This window comes from Hyaloscypha bicolor (assembly GCF_002865645.1).
Source record: "Hyaloscypha bicolor E unplaced genomic scaffold K444scaffold_52, whole genome shotgun sequence".
In the NCBI taxonomy this organism is placed as follows: domain Eukaryota; kingdom Fungi; phylum Ascomycota; class Leotiomycetes; order Helotiales; family Hyaloscyphaceae; genus Hyaloscypha; species Hyaloscypha bicolor.
The window spans coordinates 15,385-38,555 of record NW_020194554.1 but is presented as its reverse complement, the minus strand read 5'-3'; the positions used below and the strand labels follow the sequence as shown (position 1 = coordinate 38,555).

The window sequence follows — 23,171 nt, the reverse complement described above, 5'->3', positions numbered from 1 at the left end:
AGTCCCCAGGTCTGGCCCCGGCGGCCTTGTATTATTTAAAGATTTTCAAAGCCATCCTTGAGCCACCAATACAACACCCGCACATGATGTGCAGGGGAGTTTAATATTCGCACTGTTGATTGTAAGACATGACCACCTCCTTTTGAGTTGAAGACATGTGGGGGACGCCCGGCGTCTACTTATGGGAATAACCCATGCAGAACTTTCTGTCCGGAAAGCGCACAGTGGGAGATGAGTGTTTCAGATGGGAGCATGCCAACGGTTCTTGAAAGTTCTAAACGGCAATCAAATGAACAGTTGTGTTTGATGAAGTAGACATGCATTCGCATGTACCTCAGAGAGCGTTTCAATTGGATGATTTCAGAACGGAATACTTGGGATGTAAATTTTTGGATATCAGTGGTGAACTTCCTCTTTTTGCCAACTGCAGAATTTCCAAAGTGGACATAAATCAATACGTGGCACTGTGGCACCCGTGCGCCTATCACCACTTCATTCTCTCAAACCTGTGATTGGGTGCGAAGAAATATGTTCATAGGCGCCATGTCTGAAAGCGCGGTCTCTGATTAGAGAATCCGGGGAAGCTGAAAGCAGGGGTTCTTCATTCCGACGCCAAGACACCTGAAGAAAAAAGCATACACAAAGAGCTATCAATTAAGGCTTAAAAAGAGGTCATGGGTGCAGCTCAGTGACCAGAGGGTCTCGAACCTGCCCCGCGAAACACTGAAGCCGAAGCTACCGATTATTCATGGTACAAACTGATTTCTCACTTCGAGACTATCGAAGCATCCTGACGCAAAAATGGTTATTCGGAAGAAGGAGAAGAAGTCCCAAGCACCACCTGACACTAGTATTAGCAAAACAGGGGAATACTCCGTCAGCTTTGGTCGACCCGAATCATATAAGCCGATCCAAACGGCCGCTCCTGTTGTGCGATCCCCCATCACCGGGTTGCCTCTGATCAGCACTCGGGACCTGAACTATTTCTTCAATCTCGCGGCCTCCTTATATCGAGATACCACTGGCGAGCAGAATCAAGCTTCTTCTGGTTCCAGTGCTGGTGTAGATGCACCCCCAAGCTATGGCGATGACTTCCAGGAAACTCAAATGGACTCTACGGCCGTGCTGGTGATCTGGCTTTTTAGACTGACTGCGACTCACGTCCTCCCCATCACAGAACGCTTCCATCTGGGCCCTGCGGATAGGCAGCCGCTGTACTCCCTCACAGCGCAACCCAGCATCAGATCCGCTCAGGAATTCAATGAGCTCTCCATCCAACGCCGCGACCCCATCAAAGGCGTTTGTCCCCCCACCAATCTCCCTCTTCCCCTCTTCATTGTCTCAAATGCAATCTAATAGATTCCAGGTATGGTACCCGGTCTGCACCTCCGATATCGAGCCTTCCCTAGACCTGGTAAAACCTGGGAACTGGGCTGTCTCCAGGCTAACCATGACAGCTATCGAAGTCCAACACATGATCAAGTCTGGACAAGTGGTCAAGAAGGTGGCCCTCAATGGAAAAGGTTACTCCTTGATATTGAGTTGGGGGGATCAAGAGATATTAGGACCGATGGGTAATGTGTATCGACTTGGGTGGGATAGCGGTGGGGAGCACGGGCTTGTGGAGTGCTTTTATGTTGTGGAAGGTTGGAGGGGGTTTGATGAGGGGACCAGGCAAGGAGTTGTAAAGGTGCGTGCCAATATCTATTTCGCGAGATTTCTAGGTGGGAACAGGCTGATCGGACTCTCAAGATCAAATCCCCAGAGCCATGTGGGAATGGGATTCCTGGAAAGTATAAAGACCCACACCGAACGGTCAATAATCTGGCAGTCGCGTATTTCCATGGCGATGGGAAGACTCCACCGCAATTTGTGTGCCAGGATGCGAAAGCGCAGGTAAGGATAGATATTTTGATGGCGGGGCTGATGACTGTGATGGTGATTGAGACGAGGAAGGCGGCTGTTATTAAGGAGATGGGTTCGTTGCCGGGGTATGGGTCAGGAGCTCATTTTAGTTCCAGGTTGGTTGAGGAGGGGAGGGACATAATTGGGGACTCGTATGATGAGCATCGCTTCGGATAGTCCTAGTCACTGCCTGAATTAGAATTATCAGTCTTGCCTAGAGAATTCAAAATAACAGCTCGCCGGCTGCGATGGTGAGACAAACGAGACATTGCTCCTAGAAGCCCCAAAAGTCTCCACCCCAGTCTCCTCCCATATTCATAAATTGAGAAGAATACCCATCCACGGCCCCAAATCCCGGTTCACCACTAACCAACTCCCCCACAGCCTGCAAATCCAACCACGAGAATTCATCTTGTTCCCCGTCATACCAACCTCCATTCCTCATTGATGTTGCAGCATATTCTCCGTTTCCGTCTCCCAGCACAGTGGACTGGTTGTTGGCAGGAACGCTGGTTGTTGGGTCGGTTGTTGCACGTGCTTGGATTTCAGTGTCCTTGCGCTGCCAAAGGCGGTCAAGCAACTCGGAGTACCTGGAGTGGAAGTCGTTTGGTCGGACGCTGGCTTTTTGGAGGTTTCGGATTACATCTTTGATCATATGACGGATCCCGAGTTTTTCTTGAGTAGAGAGAACTTCGAAGGACCATGCCTAACACGGTGTTAACGGTGGGGCTAGAGCGGGGTGGAAATTTTACCTTGTAAAGGAAAACTGCTGAGTTGACGCAGTATCTGGCTTGATCAGACGAATCCCCAAAAAAATTAAAAAAATTAGGAAACGCTACTCACAATGAAAACCGGAGGGGAAGATATCTGAGGCAACTTTCGGCATCGATGTAACTGGTGATGATACTCAACAGTGTCTTCGCAGCATCAACCGATTCGTAGATGAAGCGAGCGTCTGGGAGTGAAGGGACCCCATTGTGGGGAGACTCGTTTGTACGCAGAGCACCTTGAGATTTGGCAGCAACGGCTCGAGTTACCGTAGCTTGAAATGCATAGGCGTTTGTATATAACCTTAAATATTCGTAGGACATCTGAAGAGTTGCTTTGATGTTTGGCGGACCTGGGTTGACATCAGCCAAAATTTCACATGCCGGAGGAGGATCTTACAAGTCAATGTCCCCCAGATACTCTTCCATCCTTCGATGGCCCGCCTAAAATCATCAACATACTTCACGTAATTACCAGCAAGCATCAACTTCATACTACTCCCCATTCCAGAGTATAGAACATCATGGACGTTGCTGAAGAGCTGAGTAAGATCGAGATTTGCTTGGAGAACGCTCGCATAATCTGTATCCCCGGGAACTTGAGGTTGGAGAGGACGGAAGTCGTCGAATTGGCGGCCATGCCTACCAATTCCAGCAAGTGCAACAGGCCCTCGCGACCAGAAAGCCCGCCCAATCCGAGCAGATAATTGTCTGTCTGATATATAGCAAGCTTCCCATTGTCAGTCATAAACGGCAAAATGACGAATATATCTCACCAGCCCACGTTACTCGCCTCCTATTGAAATGTGCGGCTTTGTCCTCATCGTCATGCTTGATGGCAGTCCGATCCAGTCCAAGAAAGTAACCAATTCTCAAGGCCAATCCCACATGCATCCAAGCCGCGCGATCTTCCTCTCCACATCCAATCTCCTTCCCTTCGGATAAGGAATCTTGAGGTTCCCATTCCGAAAGTAACAACAGGGCCTCAACAGCCTCGACATCACACTTCTTCCCCGCAATGATCTCGGAGACAAGCTGATGCATGTAACTGGAGCAAACTCGAAGAACATCTTCACCTTGAGGCAGATCTCGAGATGCAACGGTAATAATGGCAGTCAGGAGGTGAGGCTCTTGAGTTGCCATACACTGTAACGCGTCTGCCTCGAAACATTTTCGAGGAGCAATCGGGAGATATGGGTGATAAAACTGTTTGAATCTGGTTGCGTATCAGCAATGGGCACATAAAGAGGGGATCAAGACCGACCTGGCAATCAATTGGATAACTTGAGATGCTGTCATAAGCCCTTGAGCAATGAGAGTATATTGCAAGGGGTCACTTCCAACATTGTTCGGGGCTGGAGTTACCCCTCCTTGACCCGGAGTTAAGACTGAAGCCAGACGCCCTGAGGCATGAGATCGCTGGCCTGGACTGGCATACGTGTCAAGCTGGGCTGCATGACTGAGCATATTCAGGGCATCTGATGTGGCGTGCAAATCGGTGGATGCAATTGTCTCGTCGATGTTGGCTGCGGGCATTGATCCATCCTGACGGAACGGATCTTGACCCGGCGACGATTGCTCGGGAAAGTTCCCTGGAATGCCGGCAAATGAATCTGAAAAGCCTCTTGGACTCGACAAGATGTTCTGCTGGCCATCATTGTTGATTGCCGGTGGGTTGATCTATTTTGTCGTGATCTGTTTAGTGGAAAGCCGAAAGCTGGCCATGACTAGGAGACTGACGCTTTTCCGAACCCTTCTCCCACCCCGCTTCGATGTCGCGAGGACGCATTCCACTTGATCGCGGATGCATGTCTGACAAGGAGGAGCACCTGGCTGGCCGAGCGTCCCTCTGTCACCACCTCTGGTCAGTTATTGTCTGTCTCCAATGCCTCCATCCCTGACGGGGTGGGTGGTTCGACTCACAGGTTGCATTTGGATTTTCGCTGGCGGCATCTTAGACACGCCCTAGAGATCCGCTTCACCGGTTTCGAGGGGCCCCTATCCGCGGGGGCCGACGGGTATTGTCCCACGTCCGTTGAAAAGCCTGAGCCGGGTACCATTTTTGGGTCTGGACTCTGGATCTGGGGAATTGAAGTGCTCCTTGTCCGGCAAACACACAAACCTGGGGGAAGATATTGGGGAATTGGGGATGCGGTGTAGATAGCCGACAGACCGGGCTGCCTCGGTTGGAAGCTCAATAGCCGTCGCATCAATTAATTCCCGTGCAGTCGTGCTCCTGCTTCGTCAGCCGGCCAGGTTACAGTAGTCGGGTTGTCCATTTGCCGTCGATAGCGCCAACAGGCCGGGTTGTGGCTGCCGTGGTGGCGCAGATCTCCGAGTCTGAGTGGCTGAGGCGGCGTATATAGGAATTTCCAGGGGCAGCGCCCCCAACAATCCTTTTCGCCCCCTTCCATCCCCTCCACCACCAACACCAAGAAACCAAACACCGCCGGCAACCGAACCCACGCGACGCGGGGTGCATTGTACGGGGAAAGATCGTCAAGATGTCTCGGGGCTAATGAAAGCTGGGTCTATATCAACCTCATGCCACCTCCTGCCATCCAGAGGTTCCTGAAGCAGCTCGACAGGATCACCGTTCCTTCACTCTTCAAGTCTTCCAAGCCTCACCGCTACGAGCCTCTTTCAATGGCGACTTCTGCCCCAACAGACCGCGCTTCGGTGGCCAAGGCTGACATGGACTTCTCAGAAGATGTCGAGGCGTCGAGAACTTCCAGCAAGCACGACGAGAACGCACACATCCAGCACGTCGAACTCACCGAAGAAGATGTTTGTCCCCTCTCCCAGTGCCCCAGTGGGAAGCCTCTTTGCTAACCTTTCCGACAACGTAGAGCGAGAGGATCCTCCGCAGGACCGACTCGGTCATTCTCGTCATTCTCGTCTGGGTGTACTTTCTGCAGGTAAGTTCATACCCACTGCCAATACCCCTCCATTGACGGAGGCTGACTCTTCCTTCTCTCCAGATTCTCGACAAGTCTGTCCTCGGATATGGCTCGATCTTCGGTCTGCAGAAGGACACTGGTCTCAAAGGCAACCAATACTCCCTCGTCGGCTCCATCGCTCCAATTGCGCAGCTCGCGTGGCAGCCCTTCTCCTCCATTCTCATCGTCAAAGTCCCCCACCGAGTATTGATGCCGGCGATGGTTCTGGGATGGGGCATTGCACAGACCTCCATGGCCGCATGCCACAGTTACCACGGTCTGCTCGCGACCCGCTTCTTTCTCGGCCTGTTCGAGGGAGGTTGTCTGCCGCTCTTCAGTATCATTACGAACCAATGGTATCGTCGAGCTGAGCAACCGATTCGAGTGGCGGCATGGTATGGCACAAATGGGCTGGCTACGATCTTTGCTTCAGCCGTGTCTTATGGGCTGGGACATATCAAGTCCGAGGCACTTCACTCTTGGCAAATGTATGTCGATACCCACCCATATGAGATCTCCCTACTGATGTCCAATTAGCATCTTCCTTTTCGTCGGCCTCGTCACCATCATCACGGCTCCCTTCGTCTACTGGAAACTCGACAACGGCGTGACATCCGCCCGATTCCTCACCGAGACAGAGCGCTCCCAAGCCGTCGAACGTCTGCGAGCCAACCAAACTGGTATCGGATCCAGCAAATTCGAGTGGGACCAAGCTATTGAAGTTTTCCTCGAGCCGAAAACATATCTCTGGGTTGTGATGTCTCTTCTCCTGAACGTGGGAGCCTCTGTCACGAATACGTTCGGTCCTCTGATCTTGAACACCCTCATCAAGGACAAGTACAAGGCATCTCTGCTCAACATGCCATTCGGAGCCGTACAATTCATCATCATCATCATCGCCTCCTATGCTGCACAGAAAGCTAAGCTCAAGTCTGCGGTTTTGGTCGTCCTCGTCATTCCGGTTGTTGCAGGTCTAGCGATGCTATATGCCTTGCCCAGAAGCCAAGTTGCTGCCTGTCTTGGAGGCTACTACCTCCTTGCCTTCTTGTTCGGCAGTAATCCACTCATCGTGTCCTGGATTGTTGGGAACACAGCTGGTACAACGAAGAAATCGATCATCATGTCGCTTTACAACGCCGGTTCCTCGGCAGGCAACATCATCGGCCCTCTTCTGTTCAACGCCGCAGATGCACCAAATTACCACCCAGGTCTTCGCTCTGTGTTGGGGATCTTCATCGCGCTTGCTGCCGTGATCTTGATCCAGCTTGCCAACCTGATGTTCCTGAACAAGCTGCAATCCAAGAAGAGAGTTGCCAATGGAAAGGCCGCTGTGATTCATGATGTTTCCATGGAGGATCATTACGTTGATATCGACACCGAGGGAGTTGGTGAACATGCATTTGATCTGACTGATCGGAAGAACGACGAATTTGTGTATATTTATTGAGATGTTGTGATGATTTTGTATATACGCTGATGACTCATGATTCACGTTTTTTTATGCTTAGAGAATAAACATGATTACGTCCTTTCAGGCTGCTTCTCGAACTCAATCCAGCACTCGTGCTCCTTTGTAATTATCCAGATTAACACTAACTGTCATTGCAGATGACAGAGACTGACCTTCATCCTTGCCTTTGTCTCATTATAGAAAACCTCAAATCTACTGGTAATCACCGGACTCGCACCCTCCATCCCCTTCCCCACCTTCGCCCTGTACCTCCTATAAATTGCCGCCGTCAAAGTCATCATCATCTACGCCATTGCAAGACTGTCAATCGCATGAGCACCTAAGCATGCGATCTAGCGTTGATGACTTACTGGATTCCAATACACATGCGCCCACCACTCGAGAACGCCCAAACCCACTTTTTCCTTTCTGCCACCTCTTTTGGGTCATCAAGCCATCGCTCTTGATTAAATCCAAGAGGATTTGGAAAGATGTCTGGATTGCGATGCAGGGTGCAAAGAGGACAATTGCATGAACAAGGCAGTGTTTAGTATGTAATTAGGCTTCAAAATATGATAGTAAAGTTGATATATATTGAGATGTCTAAAATATAAGAAGTGCGGTTTAGCGGAGGGTTTATTCAAGATCACCTTGTGCATCTGAACCAATGTAAGGTATAGCATTGAATGCACACCTCTCTCCGTCCAGACCCATAGCCATCAACTTCTCAATGTCCTTGGTGAACTTGACCGTCGCCCCGGCGTAGCGGTCTGATGTGACCGCGGTGCTGTTTGGGCTCATCTTCTTGACTCGCGTGTCCAGACCGCAGACTTTCTTGTTGACATCGCCGATTATCTTCTTGTACAGCTGTTCGGCAGCTTTCTTTCCTCCGGGTGCTTACTTCGCAGATGTCAACTTTGCGGATGTTGCCTTGTTGGTGGTTTCGACTTCTTGAACTTTGTTTCGGCATCGGACTCAGGGTTGTCGACTGCGGCAGTTTCCGGCCGTCCCCGCTTTTGCGGATTGTTTTGGGGCGTTGAGGATATCTGCAGGGGTTGGCTTGAGCCATGCCGTGCGTGAGTTTTGATTCGACATTGATGCTTTGATATCGTTGGAAAAATCGGAACTCGAGGTTGTGCAAAAGTAGGGTCATCTCGGTTGCGAATCCGGGAGTCGCGTTTGACGCGCTCGTGGCTCGTTCAGTCAACACGTGCTCGCTCCCCTCTTCAACTTTACCAACCCACCTAGTTTTGGAAGTGGTCATCGAAAAGAAGGCGCGAATCTTAGTCTCCTATAAGAAGAAGAGGGTGCGAACATCGGATTAATTCCCATGTCGGAAAACTTAATTAGTGATCGCGTGATTCTACGCAACCGACAAGATTCGGTCAACTTGGAAGAAGCTATAATGATGTACATTTCGATAATAAAAGAAGCAAAAGAGAGAAACGGGCCGTCATACGATACCTATGCTTTTCTCAAACTATCTGTCTCGTGGAGGATTGAACGCAAGGACTGAAACGCGCTCTCCGCGAGCCTGAATGCACGGAATTGTGTTGAGCTTTGGGCTATTGCTTGTATTTAAACAAAGAGCAAGTCCAAAAGCGGAATAGTGCTGCGGATTGACTTGTGGCTTAGACATTTAAGTTGAGCCTTGGGCACTCGTACATGCTTGATATCTATTGGAGGTTTTGCTACTTAGTCAGCCAATCTCGGGGTGCCAATGACATCATTGGAGGTCCGTTTCTATTCGTGGCTCCGTCCCACAGGTGGCTGAGCTGCCCAAACTTGCTTGCAACTAGCATGTGCAGGTTAAGGACGTATATATTCTTGACACGAAATTCTCAGTATCCTTCTTTCCTCTCATCACCATCACACCAGCACTCCACCTGTCCTTCGATACCGCATCAATAACTTCACCTCAACACCATCATCATGTCGGCCTGGGACAAAACAAAGCATGGCAGCAAAGCTGCATTTGATAAAGCGTGGGCTGGATTCGAGAGACTTGGCGTTCCCGTCAACAAACTCACGAACAAAATCGGGTCCGAAGCTTTCTGGCCCACGACACTCGACCACGAATCAGACAAAGCAGCTCGAATCCTGAAATCATTCTGCAGTAGGTTCTCTTGTCCTTCTCCATCCGAAAGTGAGCTGACAAAAAACAGAAGATGGCTTCTACAAGGAGGAACCCGATTCCCCAACTAGAAAAGGTCCAAAAAACAAACCCAAAGTACTCGTCAAGATCCCTCAGAAGGTGATCCAAAACTGTGTCGGACTTGCAATCTTCACTGTCATGCGAACTGGGTTGTGGGTTTCTGGAGCTGGAGGTTCCGGTGTATTGATCGCAAGAAAGGAAGACGGCAGCTGGTCGCCCCCCTCCGGCATCCTCATCCACACCCTGGGTGTTGGTTTCATGGCTGGCATTGATATTTACGACTGTGTGGTTGTTATCAATGATCGGAAAGCACTGGAAGCCTTCAGCAAAATCCGTGTTTCGCTTGGTGGGGAAATCAGCGTAGTTGCTGGTCCAGTGGGAGCCGGCGGAGTCATCGAGTCGGAAGTGATGAAGGACCGCAAGCCATTGTGGAGTTACATGAAGAGCCGTGGCTTGTATGGAGGCATTCAACTTGATGGCACGATCATCGTGGAGAGGAGCGACGAGAATGCACGGTTCTACGGGGAGCGTCTTCCGATCTCTCAAATTCTTTCCGGAAAAGTCAAAAGAGTCCCCGCCGAGACGAGGATGTTGATAGAAGTTGCGAAGCAGGCACAAGGAAGGACAGACGTCGATCCCGTGGTGTTGGAGCATGCAGCTCAACAACCTCCACCTTCAGATTTTCCGGTTGAAAAAGTTAACGAGCCAACCCAGGCACAGATGAATCAATTTGCACCACCTGCGAGTTTCCACGACCAAGCACCATATTTTCCGCCTCCTCCGAATGCTCAAGGCCAATATCAATCTCACTTTTCTGAGGGCCAGACTTCAGCATACCCCCCTCGACCAACTTCACAAGGTGAATCTCAATACTCCACACTGCCGCATGATGGCCAAGTACTACACTACCCACCGCCCCCAGGAGGTCCCCCAGGATATGCATCTTCGTCAGGCGGCGATCAAATTATAATCTCAGGAGGCCCTCCAACACACGATCAGAAAGAAAGCTACGGTCCAAGATATTCTTAGAAGGGAGCTTGGAGCAAGGTTTCTATGATGTATGAGTGATGGGTGCACGACCGTATTGCCTTTTTGTGTCTCAGATATTTATTTTGTTCGCATAATAGCAAATGACAATTTCGTCACACTAATTGTTCAAACTCCAACCTTTCTGTTCTGCACATATATTCCGCTCCTCATAATTCTCTAGATCTATAGCTCCCACAGCCTCATGATCCATCCTTAGCAGAGAGATAGACCACTGGACCCGATGGGATAAGAGTCTAATACTGCTTCGCCGCGCCGCTTGCAGCTTGACACTGTCCCCGTGCATCCAAGAACCCAACATTTTTTCTCATACTCTGCCATACCGCTCGCGTTCGGAAACCCAAATGTATTGATTCGAGAGCTACATTTTTATTGGATGAAAGTGAAGTGAAGAATGTAGGATGAGAGCATACTGACGCCGATAAAAATGAAGCTCTATTCGACGGATCTTGACCAGGAGCGTTTCCCCTTCCCTATTTGGTTGCTCCCTCGAAGAGACAAACAATAACCAGCAATTGATCTTTCCTATTTCTGGGATGCAAAGGTGCCCAGGTGTTGAGGGTGAGGCAACTGTCAGATGTCCGCCCTGAAATGTAGATTTGTGGTGTGTTTTCGGTAATCAAGAACTAGTGGTGAGTCCCTCGGGATATTAAGGACAAAAAGGGCCAGGGGGGGGGGTGGGTTGGCGCTGATAGATCCATTGATGCGTTTTTTCAACACGGGTGGTGCAAATCGTAAGCGTCCCACTGGTGACTCTGCGAATGGAATATCTCAGAACTGCTTGACGTTCGGGAAGGTTCTGTTTGTAAAGCCATTGACAACACCGATAGTTGTGTCGACCAACAGTGGATCTAGGTCAGTTAAGTTAGGTAAGGTTAAAACAAGGCGACTGATGGAAACTAAGAGACCGATATACAGTAGTGGGAAAATACGTACAAGTTGAGCTTATTCATTTTATAGATGACAAAGAGTCTCAAAGTTGAGGACGATCTTCGTACAGGGGAAGGGGAGAGGTGTATAACCCCACCTGGGGATTTGAAACCGTCATCGTCTATATCCGGCATATTCTAAGGGGCTCAGTAGCAAACTTGCTGCTGATAACACAAGCTAATACCACTTAATACGAGTACCAAATGTTCCCCAGTTCGGCATTTAGACTTTGCAATACTAAGAAGCTCCCGCGCCTCAGTAATGTAGCGGAACAAGCAAAGCTTTCATGGGTGAATTTGATATTCCAAGGCATGAATAAATGGCTGCTGTCCGAATCCGATTGAATGCGATACCCAAATTCAGTCCTCACACCTCTCAAAGTCGTACCAAGAATCTTCACATATCTTGCCGAAGCTTAGATCCCATTCACCACTTTCCCCGTCTGCTGAGCTGACAGATACTGGCTTGTCGAGTGCAAAGTTGTTATTCGTGGTCGTTGATTGATTACCCGCTGGGGATCCCCACATCGTCCAACCCCGGGCGTCATTCCCGGTTGTCAAGAACCGAAAAGTAACCGTGCCGCCAGTCCACGGCGTCACGTCAGCCGTCACTGGGACCCAGCGCTTCCACACCTAGTAGTTCTTATTGAAGCGGTAGTTTGTACCTGTACGGACTTGATGTCAGTATGCAATGTGCGAGAACGTCGGCTATATTTTTGCGAAGCGACAGTGTACCACGGGTGCAAGAGCATTCAGGAAGGGAAAAACGCCGCGAGACTTACCAAACAGAGCACTCCCGTTTGCAGTTACCTGGAATTGAATCTCTCCTCCAAGTCCGGCACCATCTTTTATCCCGAGAGACGTCCAGAAGTTTAATCTTTGACCTGCCGATACCGAGGGGGGCGGAACAGTGTACAGTACGTAATTACCCCACCAACCGCCGAGTAGACTGATTTACTCACAACATTGCCCACAGACCCGGCGGCTTCAAGGTGGTTGTCGGGATCACTTGACGTGGAAGATGTGAACGAGTCATGAAATCATAAACGCGAGTCCCAGGATTCCAGGGAAGAGGTGCGAGATTTCTCTGCGAGTTTCCATGATCCAAAAGAAACTGCTTGATTGCACTGCCAAAGGTATACGGGAGAATTAAAGAGGGAGTACTGATCGGGGCTAGTCTGGTCTGATTCCCACGAATTGGGACATACTATCTGTTGCGGTTATTAGCATGCTCAACATATCTTCCTGTTTTCGTCCTTGCCTTTACTCCATCATTGTACAACGTCAAGAGCGTGTTATAAGAAAACGTGGGATCGTTCGACAAAGGATTGATCTCGAATGTCCCGAAGTTATTCTTCCCACCCCTCTCATTGGATTGTCGACACTACCAAAGCTTGCTGGCATCCAACCATAGTACGTGACATCACTAGCACCATTTGCCGCCGTTGCGGTTTGAATGTCATCAGCGAAGTTGTAGTCGTCTAAGCGTGGTGTTTGGTGGCCATAGACAAGAGTTCGATCGATCCCGGCGGATGCGATCCAAAGTGTTTCGTCGGAAACTGAATGCATGATCATCGTCACTCGCTATCTTTGCCATTCTTCTGAGAAGAGATTTCCAGGGGTGACGGTGGCTGGTGGCTGGATTTCATCCCAACTTGCAAAGCCCTGTCCAGTGGGCGGTGTTGAATGAGCCGATATCTGGGAAAGGAGGAACTCGCCCAGCGCCAAAGTATTCTCCACCAGGCCCATAGATTCGTGTATTCTGTAGCCACTGTTTCCACTCGGTAATAGCAAGAGGGTTGTAATCTGCTCCAGAATTTGGATAAATGGTCTCGGAATCTAAGCTGACGCCCACGAAAAGGGAAAGCTTCGATGCCGTAAAGGACGCAAGAAGGCTTGCAGAAGCTTGGGCGTTCCGTCTCTTATACTGTCGGTATACTGTATTTAGCCTGGAGAGGGTAAAATAATTATTTCCAAAGTTGTGTGCATACTCTGAACCTCCTGAACTGCTGAGCATGGTTGTGTTTGGTTGAGATGCAAGGAAATCAAGAAGCGCATCACCCCACCCCCCGCTTGAATTCGGAGTACAACAATCTGCCCATCGCCCGTTATTCATGTGAACCATGGTCGGAAGATTGGAGGAAACAGCTAAGTTCAGCTGGTAGTTGAGATTTGTAGGATCGAAGCTGCAGTCATTGGAGGAACCCAGCGTGTCTCGGCTCAACGCCCAGGAAGAAAAGGACCATCCGAGTATGGTGAGTGTGCCTCGCAAGCCAAGCGAACTCTTCATATTCGACAAGATAAGAAGATCTGTGCTTGAGCCATGGCTTGCGAGTGAGCCTTCCCAGATTGGGAGAATGTAAGTGATGTCTCCTTTCGAAGTTCCACTTCTGCTTTCGATTGGGGCTGCGTAAGTGAGCCAAGCGAGACTAAGAGTAACAAATAGGAGAGACATTATTTACGGTTTTTAGCCACACATACCTGCGGTGAGACGCTGGCATCATCATCTTATCTACCCCCGAGCCAAAGGCTATGCCTTTGCTTCGAATTTGGTAGCGACCTTGAAAGAATGGGACATCTTAGCAAAAAGTCCGAGCCTCGGTCGGAAGTACATGTTCCGTAAGCTTAATTCAGGGGTAATCACGAAAGGACCGATGATCAGACTTGGACGTGGGTGTAGCTATACCCGTGGATATTCTGGTACGCTGTTGACGGGTAATTACCAACTAAAGAGCGTACAGGTATGGGTATATTCAACAAATACCCTAGTAAAAATGATGTTTCTGAGGATGTACTACATATGCAAAAGAGAGAGAAGCCACTTCAACCACATAGTAATTAGGAATCTAACCTTTAACTATATCCGCTATGCCCTCTTCACTGCCATGATTTTGATAGTATAAGTATTTGCTGTTCTTCTGCGATTCAAGACCGACAATACAAGTGGCACGACAAGAACGATATGAAGAATTTGGTAACACGCTCCGAACGTTGTATGAGGGTGAAGATGATCAATTCTTCATTCGAGCCCAGGTTGAAATCAGGGAACAGATTCAATTCGAGGCTGCTCAGCGAAACAATGAAGAAGCTCTTGGCCATGCTCTGGTGGAGTGATTCGTGTGAGAGAACATCGCACGTACTGGACCACGATGGCAATCATTGTCGTGCAAACGGGAATTCTAAGTGGCTCACTTGCTATTTAAAACTACCACGGCCTGTTTTATGCCAGTCTTGGCTTTCACGGATCAACCTCCTCGGCGTGTCTGATGGTTAGTCGAAAAAGAGGACGATGTCACGATGTGTAAAATCTCCTATCATTCACTCGAAAGCCGCTGACTCGACGAGGGCTCGGGTGTCTTGTCCTCGCCATAATGCTTTCCCTTCGATGCTCTCTCCAAATTCTATGGGGATGGCAAGTTACTTTTGAGTTGAAACTTTATCTCACCTGACTCGCCGCAAAATAAATTAGGATGCATGATTACTTTTGGATTGCCAATCTCCCGCTGTGCTAGTTGGGCAGTGCGGGGGGTTGATTGGGACACGAGCGGGTGAAGAGTGGGGTCTCTTGTAAGCTGTGGCGCAAGGCTCACCTCACGATCTGCTGAAGTGGGAAGGGGGAAGCGCAGTTCAAGGGTGCCAGCGAAGGATTTCGGGACTCCAGCCGTTCTTATCGTGGTGTGCCATGGTCGAGGCGCTGCAAGACCCCGAAGGAACAAGTTGATCCAATAGTCCCGTGCAGCGTGGATGATTTTTGGGGTGGAGGGGGCGCCCCGGAATCCTGTGGCGCACTTGGCGTTCGGGCTGAGAGCTGGATATGCGGAGCCACAGCCAGCTGACTCACCCTGGCGCAAATGAGAAGCTGATAAAATGACCATATCACCTCACCCAAAGATTTGTGAATTCGTTGTTTTATATATCGTTTCCTGTCAGGTTTCATTTTCACGATGCTCCAGCAACATCACCCCAGTGCGATACCGTCCTGGCCCCGATGGATGCAGTCAGCGGCTACATTGCTGGCTGAGACCTTCCAGCAAGAAACACACCAAGCGAGAGCATCTCTGGGGGGCGAGGTTTCTTATGTCAGTCCTCCTCTCAGAAGATTCACCAATGGCGAACGGATCATCGAACTGCCAAGCAGTCTACAGGAACGAGCAGACCAAATCATCGAGTCCGAAGAAGTGTTGAAGGCATACGGGACTCGAGCAGTTGAGCAAATGTGGGCAATTCGGCCATCAAGGGTGCAACAGCTCATCAATAAAACCGAGAGGGATTTAGAGGAATCGACAAGAGATTGGTTTGACGAAGAATTTTTCGAGGAAAAAGACCAATATAATTGGGGGCACATGACAGACGAGAAGCACGTCGCGACCGCTGCTCGAAAACAGATCAGACTTCTATCCATTGTTTCAGAACTGGTTCGCGGGTGCCAAATACATAACGACGCCGTCATTTTCTTTGAGGAAGGTGGAATGGTGGGGCTTGCCCCCGTTGGGACGAGGGTAGGGGACATTGTTTGCAGGATCCAGGAACTGGATACTGTGGGCATTTTGAGAGAACACGGAGATAACCTTTGGATGATTGCCAAAGCGATGGAGCTCTCACCCCTAGCTGAGATCAATCGATCCTGTACGGAGGTTGTGTTTGATGTGGATGTTGAGCATATGAGTGTCTTGACCAGGTTGTGACCAAACCTTTCTTTTGAATGCTGCTTGCTGCAGGATGTGGCCATCAGGATATGTCGAGAAAAAAAAGCTTGGAATGGAAATTCCGAAGATGAGATTCGGTGGAGTCTGCAAACAAAAATTTATAGTTAATGTGTGGCTTGATGGGCATCGCCGGGGCATTGAAACCTTGGTTAGCATAGCTTTAGGATGGTGTCACGGCGTCACGGGGCAATGGTGCAATGGTAGTCTCAAGATTAATCGAACATTTCTCTCTCGATAATAAGGGCCAGTGAATAGTCGTGCTTTTTGAAGTGACCAAGCTCGCCTATTTGGCCAACATAGGGGCTCGCTTAAGAATTTGTAATTTGAAGGGACGTTAGGGCTTCTCCTCAGCTTATATTATACCCAAATTTACCCGAACTCTACTTAGTATAAACTACGCAACTCTCTATAATATGATTTCTTGATGAAGGCGACACAATATCCGAGACCTCGAGTTGTCAGAAGTCCCACAGAGTGCCAAATGCGTGTAATCCCGCTAAGTACCAGAGATTAGTGATTTGCGATCGATCAGGGCTCTAATCTACGTACCTGAACGGCAACCCTGTGCCATCTCAGCATTACCCTGCGTGTTAGAGGCAATGAAAATGACCTCTGCTCCAAAGCTCGTCCAGGTGCCTTTGAGGAGTTGCACGGTATCTGGTCGTCCTCCTCGTTTCTTCGGATCCCACAGGATCGTTCTCTCCGGCTCAATATATTTACGAACAAGGCCCGCGATCGTAGATCCAAAGGTCTTCTCCTGATACGACCCTATCCGAATAATGAACCTAGCTGAATGTCAATAAAACCATACCGACAATGTTTGAGTACCTCATACCAATCTGGACTCTGAATGCAGGTAGACATTGCTGCTCCTATCCCAGTCCCAGTGCAACCGTGGATCCCTCCCTTGAATATTGCAGATGCATGCCCAACACCAGCTATTGTATATTAGTGGATAGTCATTCCGGAGATAAGAGCACAAATGCACACCGAACTTCAACTCCCTGGTCCACACGGTTTTGGACAGATTGACAACAAGACTCTCCGTGAAGTCACCTTGAATACCGCATATCATATAATTATTTGAAGCTTTTGGGCCCGCGCTGATAATTCCGAAGGCGTGGTAATCCATGACGGAAGTACGACTGATTCTGCCCAGGAGACCTTGCTTCATCCCGCGGTCGAATCGAAGAATGGCGACGTTTGGAGGTGGCTAAAGCTATATATTAGTCGATTTTTTGCAAGGAACTAGGGTTCACTCACAATTTCAACTTCAGCGGTGACCTCTCGAAGTGTCAACCAAGGGATAAGAACACTGTAAAGCATAAGTAGTGTCACCGGTCAGTTAAAGGAATGCTAACAAGACTGTCATGAACACGGCGAACCAAACCTCCTGAGCGCTTAGGAGGGAATTGGTATTGTGTCTCCATTGCCCAAGTGTGATATCGTAGGAGTTTCCCAAGATTACGAACGCCCAGGTAGTCTGGTTTTGGTCGGCACTATCATCGAAGTCGAAGTGGGGTGTACATGCATAGATCAAAATAACATCGAGGAGAGAAATCACCAAGTGGCTCAAATGGGTCGAATCTATACCGAGGCTAAACAGGTCGCTGTATGGTTAGGAGAGTCAGATGAAAATAACTCGATCGTTTTCGGGTTTTTTGGCGACACGCTCCAGTGGAAAAAACTTTAGGATTCTTTAGCCGGTCGTTCCAGAGCCCTACGAGCCTTCTACACTTTTTGCTGTCGAGACTATTGAAGTAGACTTTGGATTATCCAAGAACTTGTATTAGCTGCAAAGATCTATCTTTACTGCGGCGACAGATCGTGTAGCTGGTCTTGTATGTCTTGGTTCTTGGATGTGTTGGAGAACCACTGGCCTCCATGGATCCGGGAACTTGAGAAAAGTTCGGCATTACATTCATCTCGAGATACACGCATAACTGTCAGCGCTATCAAGACTACTTTCCCGCTACGAATACGGGCTCAGCGAGACCTCTATATTAAACAACAAAGTCAAAAATATCGTTTGGAAACCGAACAGGCCCACCCTCTCATCATCGCATCAGTCGCTGCAATGGCAGCGTCCCATCCTGGTCCCGCATTCAATGGAAAATGGGCTGCCCCTGCATGGACTTTCGGAGGGAGAGCCGCGCAGGTATCGTCAGGGGAGGATGAAATCGGCCCCCAAAAAAAAGCGATCCTGAGTAGGCTAGGAACGGTGGTGGTTTTCTCTGAGATTTGGAGACGTATGGGGTGCTTGGATATTCCCAATGGGGGGCGTTTCCATATAGTATGTTAGATTTCAGGCGTCCTTTTCTTTCAGCTTCAAGATAAATTGATTTTTAGGAGGCTGGAGCAGTTGTAATCTCGGTATTTGAGCATGAATCCGTAAGTCATGAATCGTCCTCTAGCCCTCTCTTTATGGTGACCAAGAGAACCAAGATTCTAGCAAAGGAATCTCGCCAAACGTGGGGATAATTGTCTCCCAGACCACCGGAGCATTGAAAACACCAGTGGGTTTCAACCCAAGTGTGAGGGTTTGTTCCTTTGCAGAAACCGGAACCGGGCCCAATACTGCAAGATGAATGCGACTAAACTCTGTCGGTAAGGATTCACTGAACTCATCCAACTCTGTGGCTTTGGGATCCGGATCCAGCCTTAATCCGGTTTCTTCGATCTCTATGAGGAGGTGAAGACATCTGTACGAGCGAAAACTATCGAAAAGACCTTCTCTCCAATGCGTGGAACCCAGAATTCTGAGAACCTTGCGACGCAGGAGAGGCCATCGGCACTTCATCCCTATAAAGTGCAATGGTGGAATGAGGCCCATATCAAACTGGAACTTTCCGACAGTGAGGCATAGCTCTTGGCCGCAAGTCCCGACAGTTCTCGCAGCTAGATCAACGATCTTCTCGAATTCGGGTTTGAATTTATCAAAGGCGCTCTCCTCGGGGGACAGACAGGTTGAAATCCAGATTTTCATCGCAATATTCTGGATCAGGACAATGTCTGCAGCTTTGCACTCCTGCCGACTCCAGCATTGTTGCTGACAAGCATAGAGTTGATCGAACGCCTTCCGCCAGCGTTGAAACTGCGCCTCCATACGAATCTGACATATGATATGATTCAGGGTGACAGCTTCGGGCCGGTATTTGAGGTGTGTAGTAGACAGAATCAAGCCCATTGCTTCGGATACCAGTTCATAATTCCGACTTTTCGCCTCAGCAAACGTGGAGAATGTGATCGACGGAGCAGATGGGTTCTGGAAGATCCGTGCTGGCCTGGAGATTGGCGACTCTAAAGGTTCGAAAAGAAGAGCGTGGACATTCAAACGCTCGAACATGGATGATAGTTCTGTCATCAACTCCTGCTCTGATAAGGTTTGGCCAGACGGGACATCCTGCCGGAAAGACTCCAGAATTCTCCAACCGTAGCGAACATGAGTGAGAGCTGCTCGCATATCCCCTCGCAGGAATTCTAAACACACGAGGAGTATACAACCCGCAAGTGGGACGTAAACGATATTCGAGGTATAGTGGGCGAGGGACCGAATTGCTTTGTTGTACGACTGGGAAATGCATCTCTCCTGGAGATCAAGCTGACTGCCGGTTTCGAGTTGTGCGGAAGCCATATTGACTGCCGAGAGAGCCTTTGATATGGCAGGCTCACTTTGACTAAGCTGTAGGACGAAGCGATTCCAGAAGAGATCATGGTGAAAAAATCCTGCCACACGGTACAGGGTGCGATCGGAGAATTCCTTCACCGCCCAATGATTCCTGTTGAGGAGGCCAGCGTCCAGGATAATGGGGACGTTCCCGAATTGCGATCGTGATTCTAGGACGTATCCATCGCATTCTCTCCCGGTCGACGTGCATCTAAGGGTGTCATCAACACTTGTTCGGTTTATTAATTGATTTGCTCAGTGGCCCACCTGAAACATGCTGGCTTCTCCTCCCCGCACTTGATTTTCCGGATTCTGTATCAATTAGCCTTGGCTAGACACTCGCGATAGAAGGCCTTACTTGCACGTTTTGCAGCCCGTGCGAACCTTAGGACCGCATTTCCTCTTCTTGCTGTTGGCGCGGCTAGCCATTGTGAGGGTGCTATCCTGCTTTCTGCGACGAGATCTGTATTCAATTGTGTATTATTGGGGTGGGCTGGTTTCAGTTATTTGTCATCAGATAATCGGCCAAAATTGATTGGCTAGCATATTAAAAGAATCACCCGACTCCAGACTGTACCGACAACAGCTCGACCCAAAATTTACAGTCTTTAATACTACAAGTTTAAAAGAGGAATACTATATTCGCGATATATCAAGTATTTTTTTATAATCTAAAAAGTTTTTAGAATTCTTTAAGTTATTCGAGAAAATCTTATATTTTTAATAACTTTAATAAAAGAAAATTCAAAGAAAACTTAAATAGTTATTAAGGAAATTATTTTATTATTAATTAGTATTAATTAAAAAATTAATATTAAAATCTAATTTCTTTAAAGATTCTAAAGCTTTTTGCTTTTATTATTTTAAAGCCTATTATTTATATTTCTAATAATTTCGAATTAGTTTATTTAAAATTCTTTATAAAATTAAAAGAAATCAGCTTTAAATATTATTATAAATATAATATTTGGAATTTAGAAAATTAAAAAAAAGTTTTTTATAAAAATAATTTAAAGCTAAAGAAAAAAAAAACTAGAATATAAAAGATTTAATATTTTAAATGTCTTTAATATATTCTAAATATATTTCCTTAATAATATAATTATATAATCCAGAAATAATAAAATATAATAGTACTTATTAAGTAATTATATTAGCTAACTAAATTAAAAGCTAAATTATAATAATATTATTAAAAGTAATTTATATTTAAGCTAAACTATTAAAAATAATTACTTTTATATAAGAAATATAAATACTTTAATAAGTAATAATAATAGTAATAATAGCTTTATTAAAAAATATAAGTAAGTATTATTAAAGTTATATTAATTTAATATATTAACTAATTTAAATAAGAAATATAAAATTAAGAAATATAAAATTAAGAAATTTATAATAATAAATTAAAGAATTATAAAAAAGACCTTATAAAATAATATAATTTATTTAAATAATATTAATAATTATAAATTAAGTAATTACTTTATTTAATAAACGAGCTATTAAATTAATATATTACTTTAATTAGTTTATTAATTCTTTTAATATTGGAATTATTTACTAATTTAATGTTTTTTATTTATTTATTATATATTACTTACTAAGCTTATTAAGCTTAGTAATATATTATTATTTTAATTACTTTTGATTTATAAGCTAATATATAATATATTATAGAAAGCGGGCTCGGTATTATTAATATTACTAATAGATAATAGAGATAAAGACCCTTACTTTAAACACTTTCTCCTCGACTTTTAGACTTCACTCTTTTATATCTAGTCATCTTGCAAACTGTCAATCTCTAATATATCAATCATTTTTCAATACGAGCCCCTTTCCACTTTCACAACATAACTTAACTAAAATTGATCCGTATCACACAACCTGAAATCACAAGTTTGGAGTGCGCTTGATTTTTTATTATTATGTCCTATAAAAGTTAATTACCGCATACATGGTAGAATCAATGACGTGATACCCCGTGAATATGAAGGCTCCGTTCGGTATCCAATTTCGATTATCTTTAAATTAAAGACGTAGAATCTAGACCTGTGAAGCTAAAGCGCATGCAACCACTCTCAACCATTACAAACCAGAAGCAATATCCATTGGGAAGATCAGAAAGTTCGACGGAGTGCGTTTCGTGAAGAACGCACCTGGCTAGCTGTTCTGTCGAGCCTCTTCGCAGCGAAACGTCTCCGGACAGTCGAATCGACAGTCGGTTTTAACCCGATTAGGTTTGATTCTGCCGCGTTTTCTAGCGCTATTGCCACTTGGTAGGGGTTTATATAGTCATACGATAAGCTTCGAAATTCCTTCTGAACTCGAAATCTGAACTAAAAATATATATAAGAACCAAAGATAGCTTTACTAATATAATAATTATATATTCGACTAAAAACTATAACTTTACCGGTATATCTTTATATATTAAATCGAGAAGTATACTAGACTAATTAAGCCCCCTATTCCCTACCAAATTAGTAGCTTATATAATTGGCTCTTGTAGTACGGTAGGCCATACTTTTCAAAAATCATATTATTTTAGTGATTTTGAGGTTTAGGTTATATAGTAAAGGCCGCAGCCTTTTATATATAACTTGCGGAAATCATATAAGAAAGCTGGTTTTTCTATAATTCTAGAGAATAATCCTTTATAAGTATTTAATTAATTAAGCTTTTATATATTATATACCGTTTATACTTTATTATTTATACTTTTAATTTATTATTTTATTATTAAGTCACGTTTTATACTCTAGTATACTTTATATGGATTTTTGTCTTATTATAGTTTCTTTCTTATATATTTTATAGTAAGTAATATAAGAAGAATAGAAACTTTATAGTTAAAGTAATACTTTTATAAAGTTCTGAGAAATATTTATAAGGCGAATTATTAGCTTAGTAAGTTAGGGAAGAAAAAGGCTATTATAATATCTTAAGCCTAAGGCCAAAATATTAAAGATATATAAATATTAATTTTAGTATTTTATATTAATTTCTAATATATCTAGTAACTTAAATATAGATTAGCTATAAGATATAATTACTAGTATAATATATAGGAATAATAGAAATAGAAGCTAATTATAAAAGGAAAAAAAGTAAAGGAAATAAAATAAGAAATATTATACTAAAATAATATAAGTTAGACCTTAGTTAGAAATAGATTTTAGTATTTGGAAATAAAGTTATATTATTAATTTATATATTATTTTTAGTTATAATAAAGACTAAAATAGAAGTAGTATTAGTTTTAGTAAAAAAGCTTATTTCTAAATCCGGAAAAAATATTTAAAAGAGAAAATATTCTCAAATTTAAATAAAATAATAAACTAAAATTAGAAATAAAAATCCAAAAAAATCAGAAATAAGAAATTATATAAATAAACTAGAAAAGCTTCTAGAGAAAGAAAAGAATATTAAGTAAAGAAAAGAAAGAGAATTTAGGAATATTAGAAAAATTAGTAAAATTAGTAAAATTATATTTATTATTATTTTTAATAATATTACTAAGTATATCTAGTTTAGTAAAATTAAAGAAAAATACTATAGGTATTAAGCTAATAAAATAGAAGAAAAAATATAAGTAATAGA

The 23,171-nt window shown here is 45.6% G+C and overlaps 9 protein-coding genes across 9 annotated transcripts; 5 read left to right on the top strand and 4 right to left on the bottom strand.

Annotated features, from left to right (window-relative positions):
• Nucleotides 1-577: 577 nt before the first annotated feature.
• On the top strand, nt 578-1,789 carry K444DRAFT_609937 (uncharacterized protein). Its single transcript, XM_024879660.1, has 2 exons — nt 578-1,690; nt 1,753-1,789. Exon 1 carries the CDS (start codon nt 802-804, stop codon nt 1,354-1,356), a length of 555 nt encoding a protein of 184 aa, XP_024739967.1. The 5' UTR covers nt 578-801; the 3' UTR covers nt 1,357-1,690; nt 1,753-1,789.
• Nucleotides 1,790-2,179: 390 nt separating this feature from the next.
• Nucleotides 2,180-4,732, bottom strand: K444DRAFT_522987 (uncharacterized protein; the record flags this gene model as incomplete). The annotated part of the gene is made up of 8 exons (XM_024874246.1): nt 2,180-2,611; nt 2,658-2,691; nt 2,749-3,025; nt 3,073-3,402; nt 3,449-3,888; nt 3,937-4,352; nt 4,401-4,521; nt 4,596-4,732. 8 exons carry the CDS (start codon nt 4,730-4,732, stop codon nt 2,180-2,182), a joined length of 2,187 nt encoding a protein of 728 aa, XP_024739966.1.
• Nucleotides 4,733-5,521: 789 nt separating this feature from the next.
• Nucleotides 5,522-7,058, top strand: K444DRAFT_523426 (MFS general substrate transporter; the record flags this gene model as incomplete). The annotated part of the gene is made up of 3 exons (XM_024874286.1): nt 5,522-5,590; nt 5,654-6,099; nt 6,149-7,058. Coding segments are annotated over 3 exons (1,425 nt in total), but the record flags the coding sequence as incomplete, so codon positions are not given.
• A 567-nt stretch (nt 7,059-7,625) lies between these two features.
• K444DRAFT_609934 (uncharacterized protein) lies at nt 7,626-8,592 on the bottom strand. Its single transcript, XM_024879659.1, has one exon. It carries the CDS (start codon nt 8,323-8,325, stop codon nt 7,789-7,791), a length of 537 nt encoding a protein of 178 aa, XP_024739964.1. The 5' UTR covers nt 8,326-8,592; the 3' UTR covers nt 7,626-7,788.
• A 401-nt stretch (nt 8,593-8,993) lies between these two features.
• K444DRAFT_523097 (DUF500-domain-containing protein) lies at nt 8,994-10,245 on the top strand (the record flags this gene model as incomplete). The annotated part of the gene is made up of 2 exons (XM_024874257.1): nt 8,994-9,177; nt 9,227-10,245. 2 exons carry the CDS (start codon nt 8,994-8,996, stop codon nt 10,243-10,245), a joined length of 1,203 nt encoding a protein of 400 aa, XP_024739963.1.
• Nucleotides 10,246-13,515: 3,270 nt separating this feature from the next.
• On the top strand, nt 13,516-14,306 carry K444DRAFT_626809 (uncharacterized protein; the record flags this gene model as incomplete). Its single annotated transcript, XM_024882708.1, has 4 exons — nt 13,516-13,526; nt 13,575-13,602; nt 13,664-13,933; nt 14,091-14,306. The coding sequence occupies 4 exons, from the start codon at nt 13,516-13,518 to the stop codon at nt 14,304-14,306; spliced, it is 525 nt and encodes a 174-aa protein (XP_024739962.1).
• Nucleotides 14,307-15,086: 780 nt separating this feature from the next.
• On the top strand, nt 15,087-16,139 carry K444DRAFT_609932 (uncharacterized protein). The gene has a single exon (XM_024879658.1). The coding sequence runs from the start codon at nt 15,137-15,139 to the stop codon at nt 15,875-15,877; it is 741 nt and encodes a 246-aa protein (XP_024739961.1). The 5' UTR covers nt 15,087-15,136; the 3' UTR covers nt 15,878-16,139.
• Nucleotides 16,140-16,356: 217 nt separating this feature from the next.
• K444DRAFT_523088 (uncharacterized protein) lies at nt 16,357-17,378 on the bottom strand (the record flags this gene model as incomplete). Its single annotated transcript, XM_024874256.1, has 6 exons — nt 16,357-16,394; nt 16,448-16,683; nt 16,734-16,836; nt 16,889-17,111; nt 17,162-17,213; nt 17,260-17,378. Coding segments are annotated over 6 exons (771 nt in total), but the record flags the coding sequence as incomplete, so codon positions are not given.
• Nucleotides 17,379-18,320: 942 nt separating this feature from the next.
• On the bottom strand, nt 18,321-19,994 carry K444DRAFT_523112 (uncharacterized protein; the record flags this gene model as incomplete). The annotated part of the gene is made up of 3 exons (XM_024874260.1): nt 18,321-19,776; nt 19,833-19,877; nt 19,924-19,994. 3 exons carry the CDS (start codon nt 19,992-19,994, stop codon nt 18,321-18,323), a joined length of 1,572 nt encoding a protein of 523 aa, XP_024739959.1.
• Nucleotides 19,995-23,171: the final 3,177 nt, after the last annotated feature.

Coding starts and splice junctions, on each gene's coding strand:
- K444DRAFT_609937 (XM_024879660.1), top strand. CDS start 802: ATGGTTATTCGGAAGAAGGAGAAGAAGTCCCAAGCACCACCTGACACT.
- K444DRAFT_609932 (XM_024879658.1), top strand. CDS start 15,137: ATGCTCCAGCAACATCACCCCAGTGCGATACCGTCCTGGCCCCGATGG.
- K444DRAFT_609934 (XM_024879659.1), bottom strand. CDS start 8,325: ATGACCACTTCCAAAACTAGGTGGGTTGGTAAAGTTGAAGAGGGGAGC.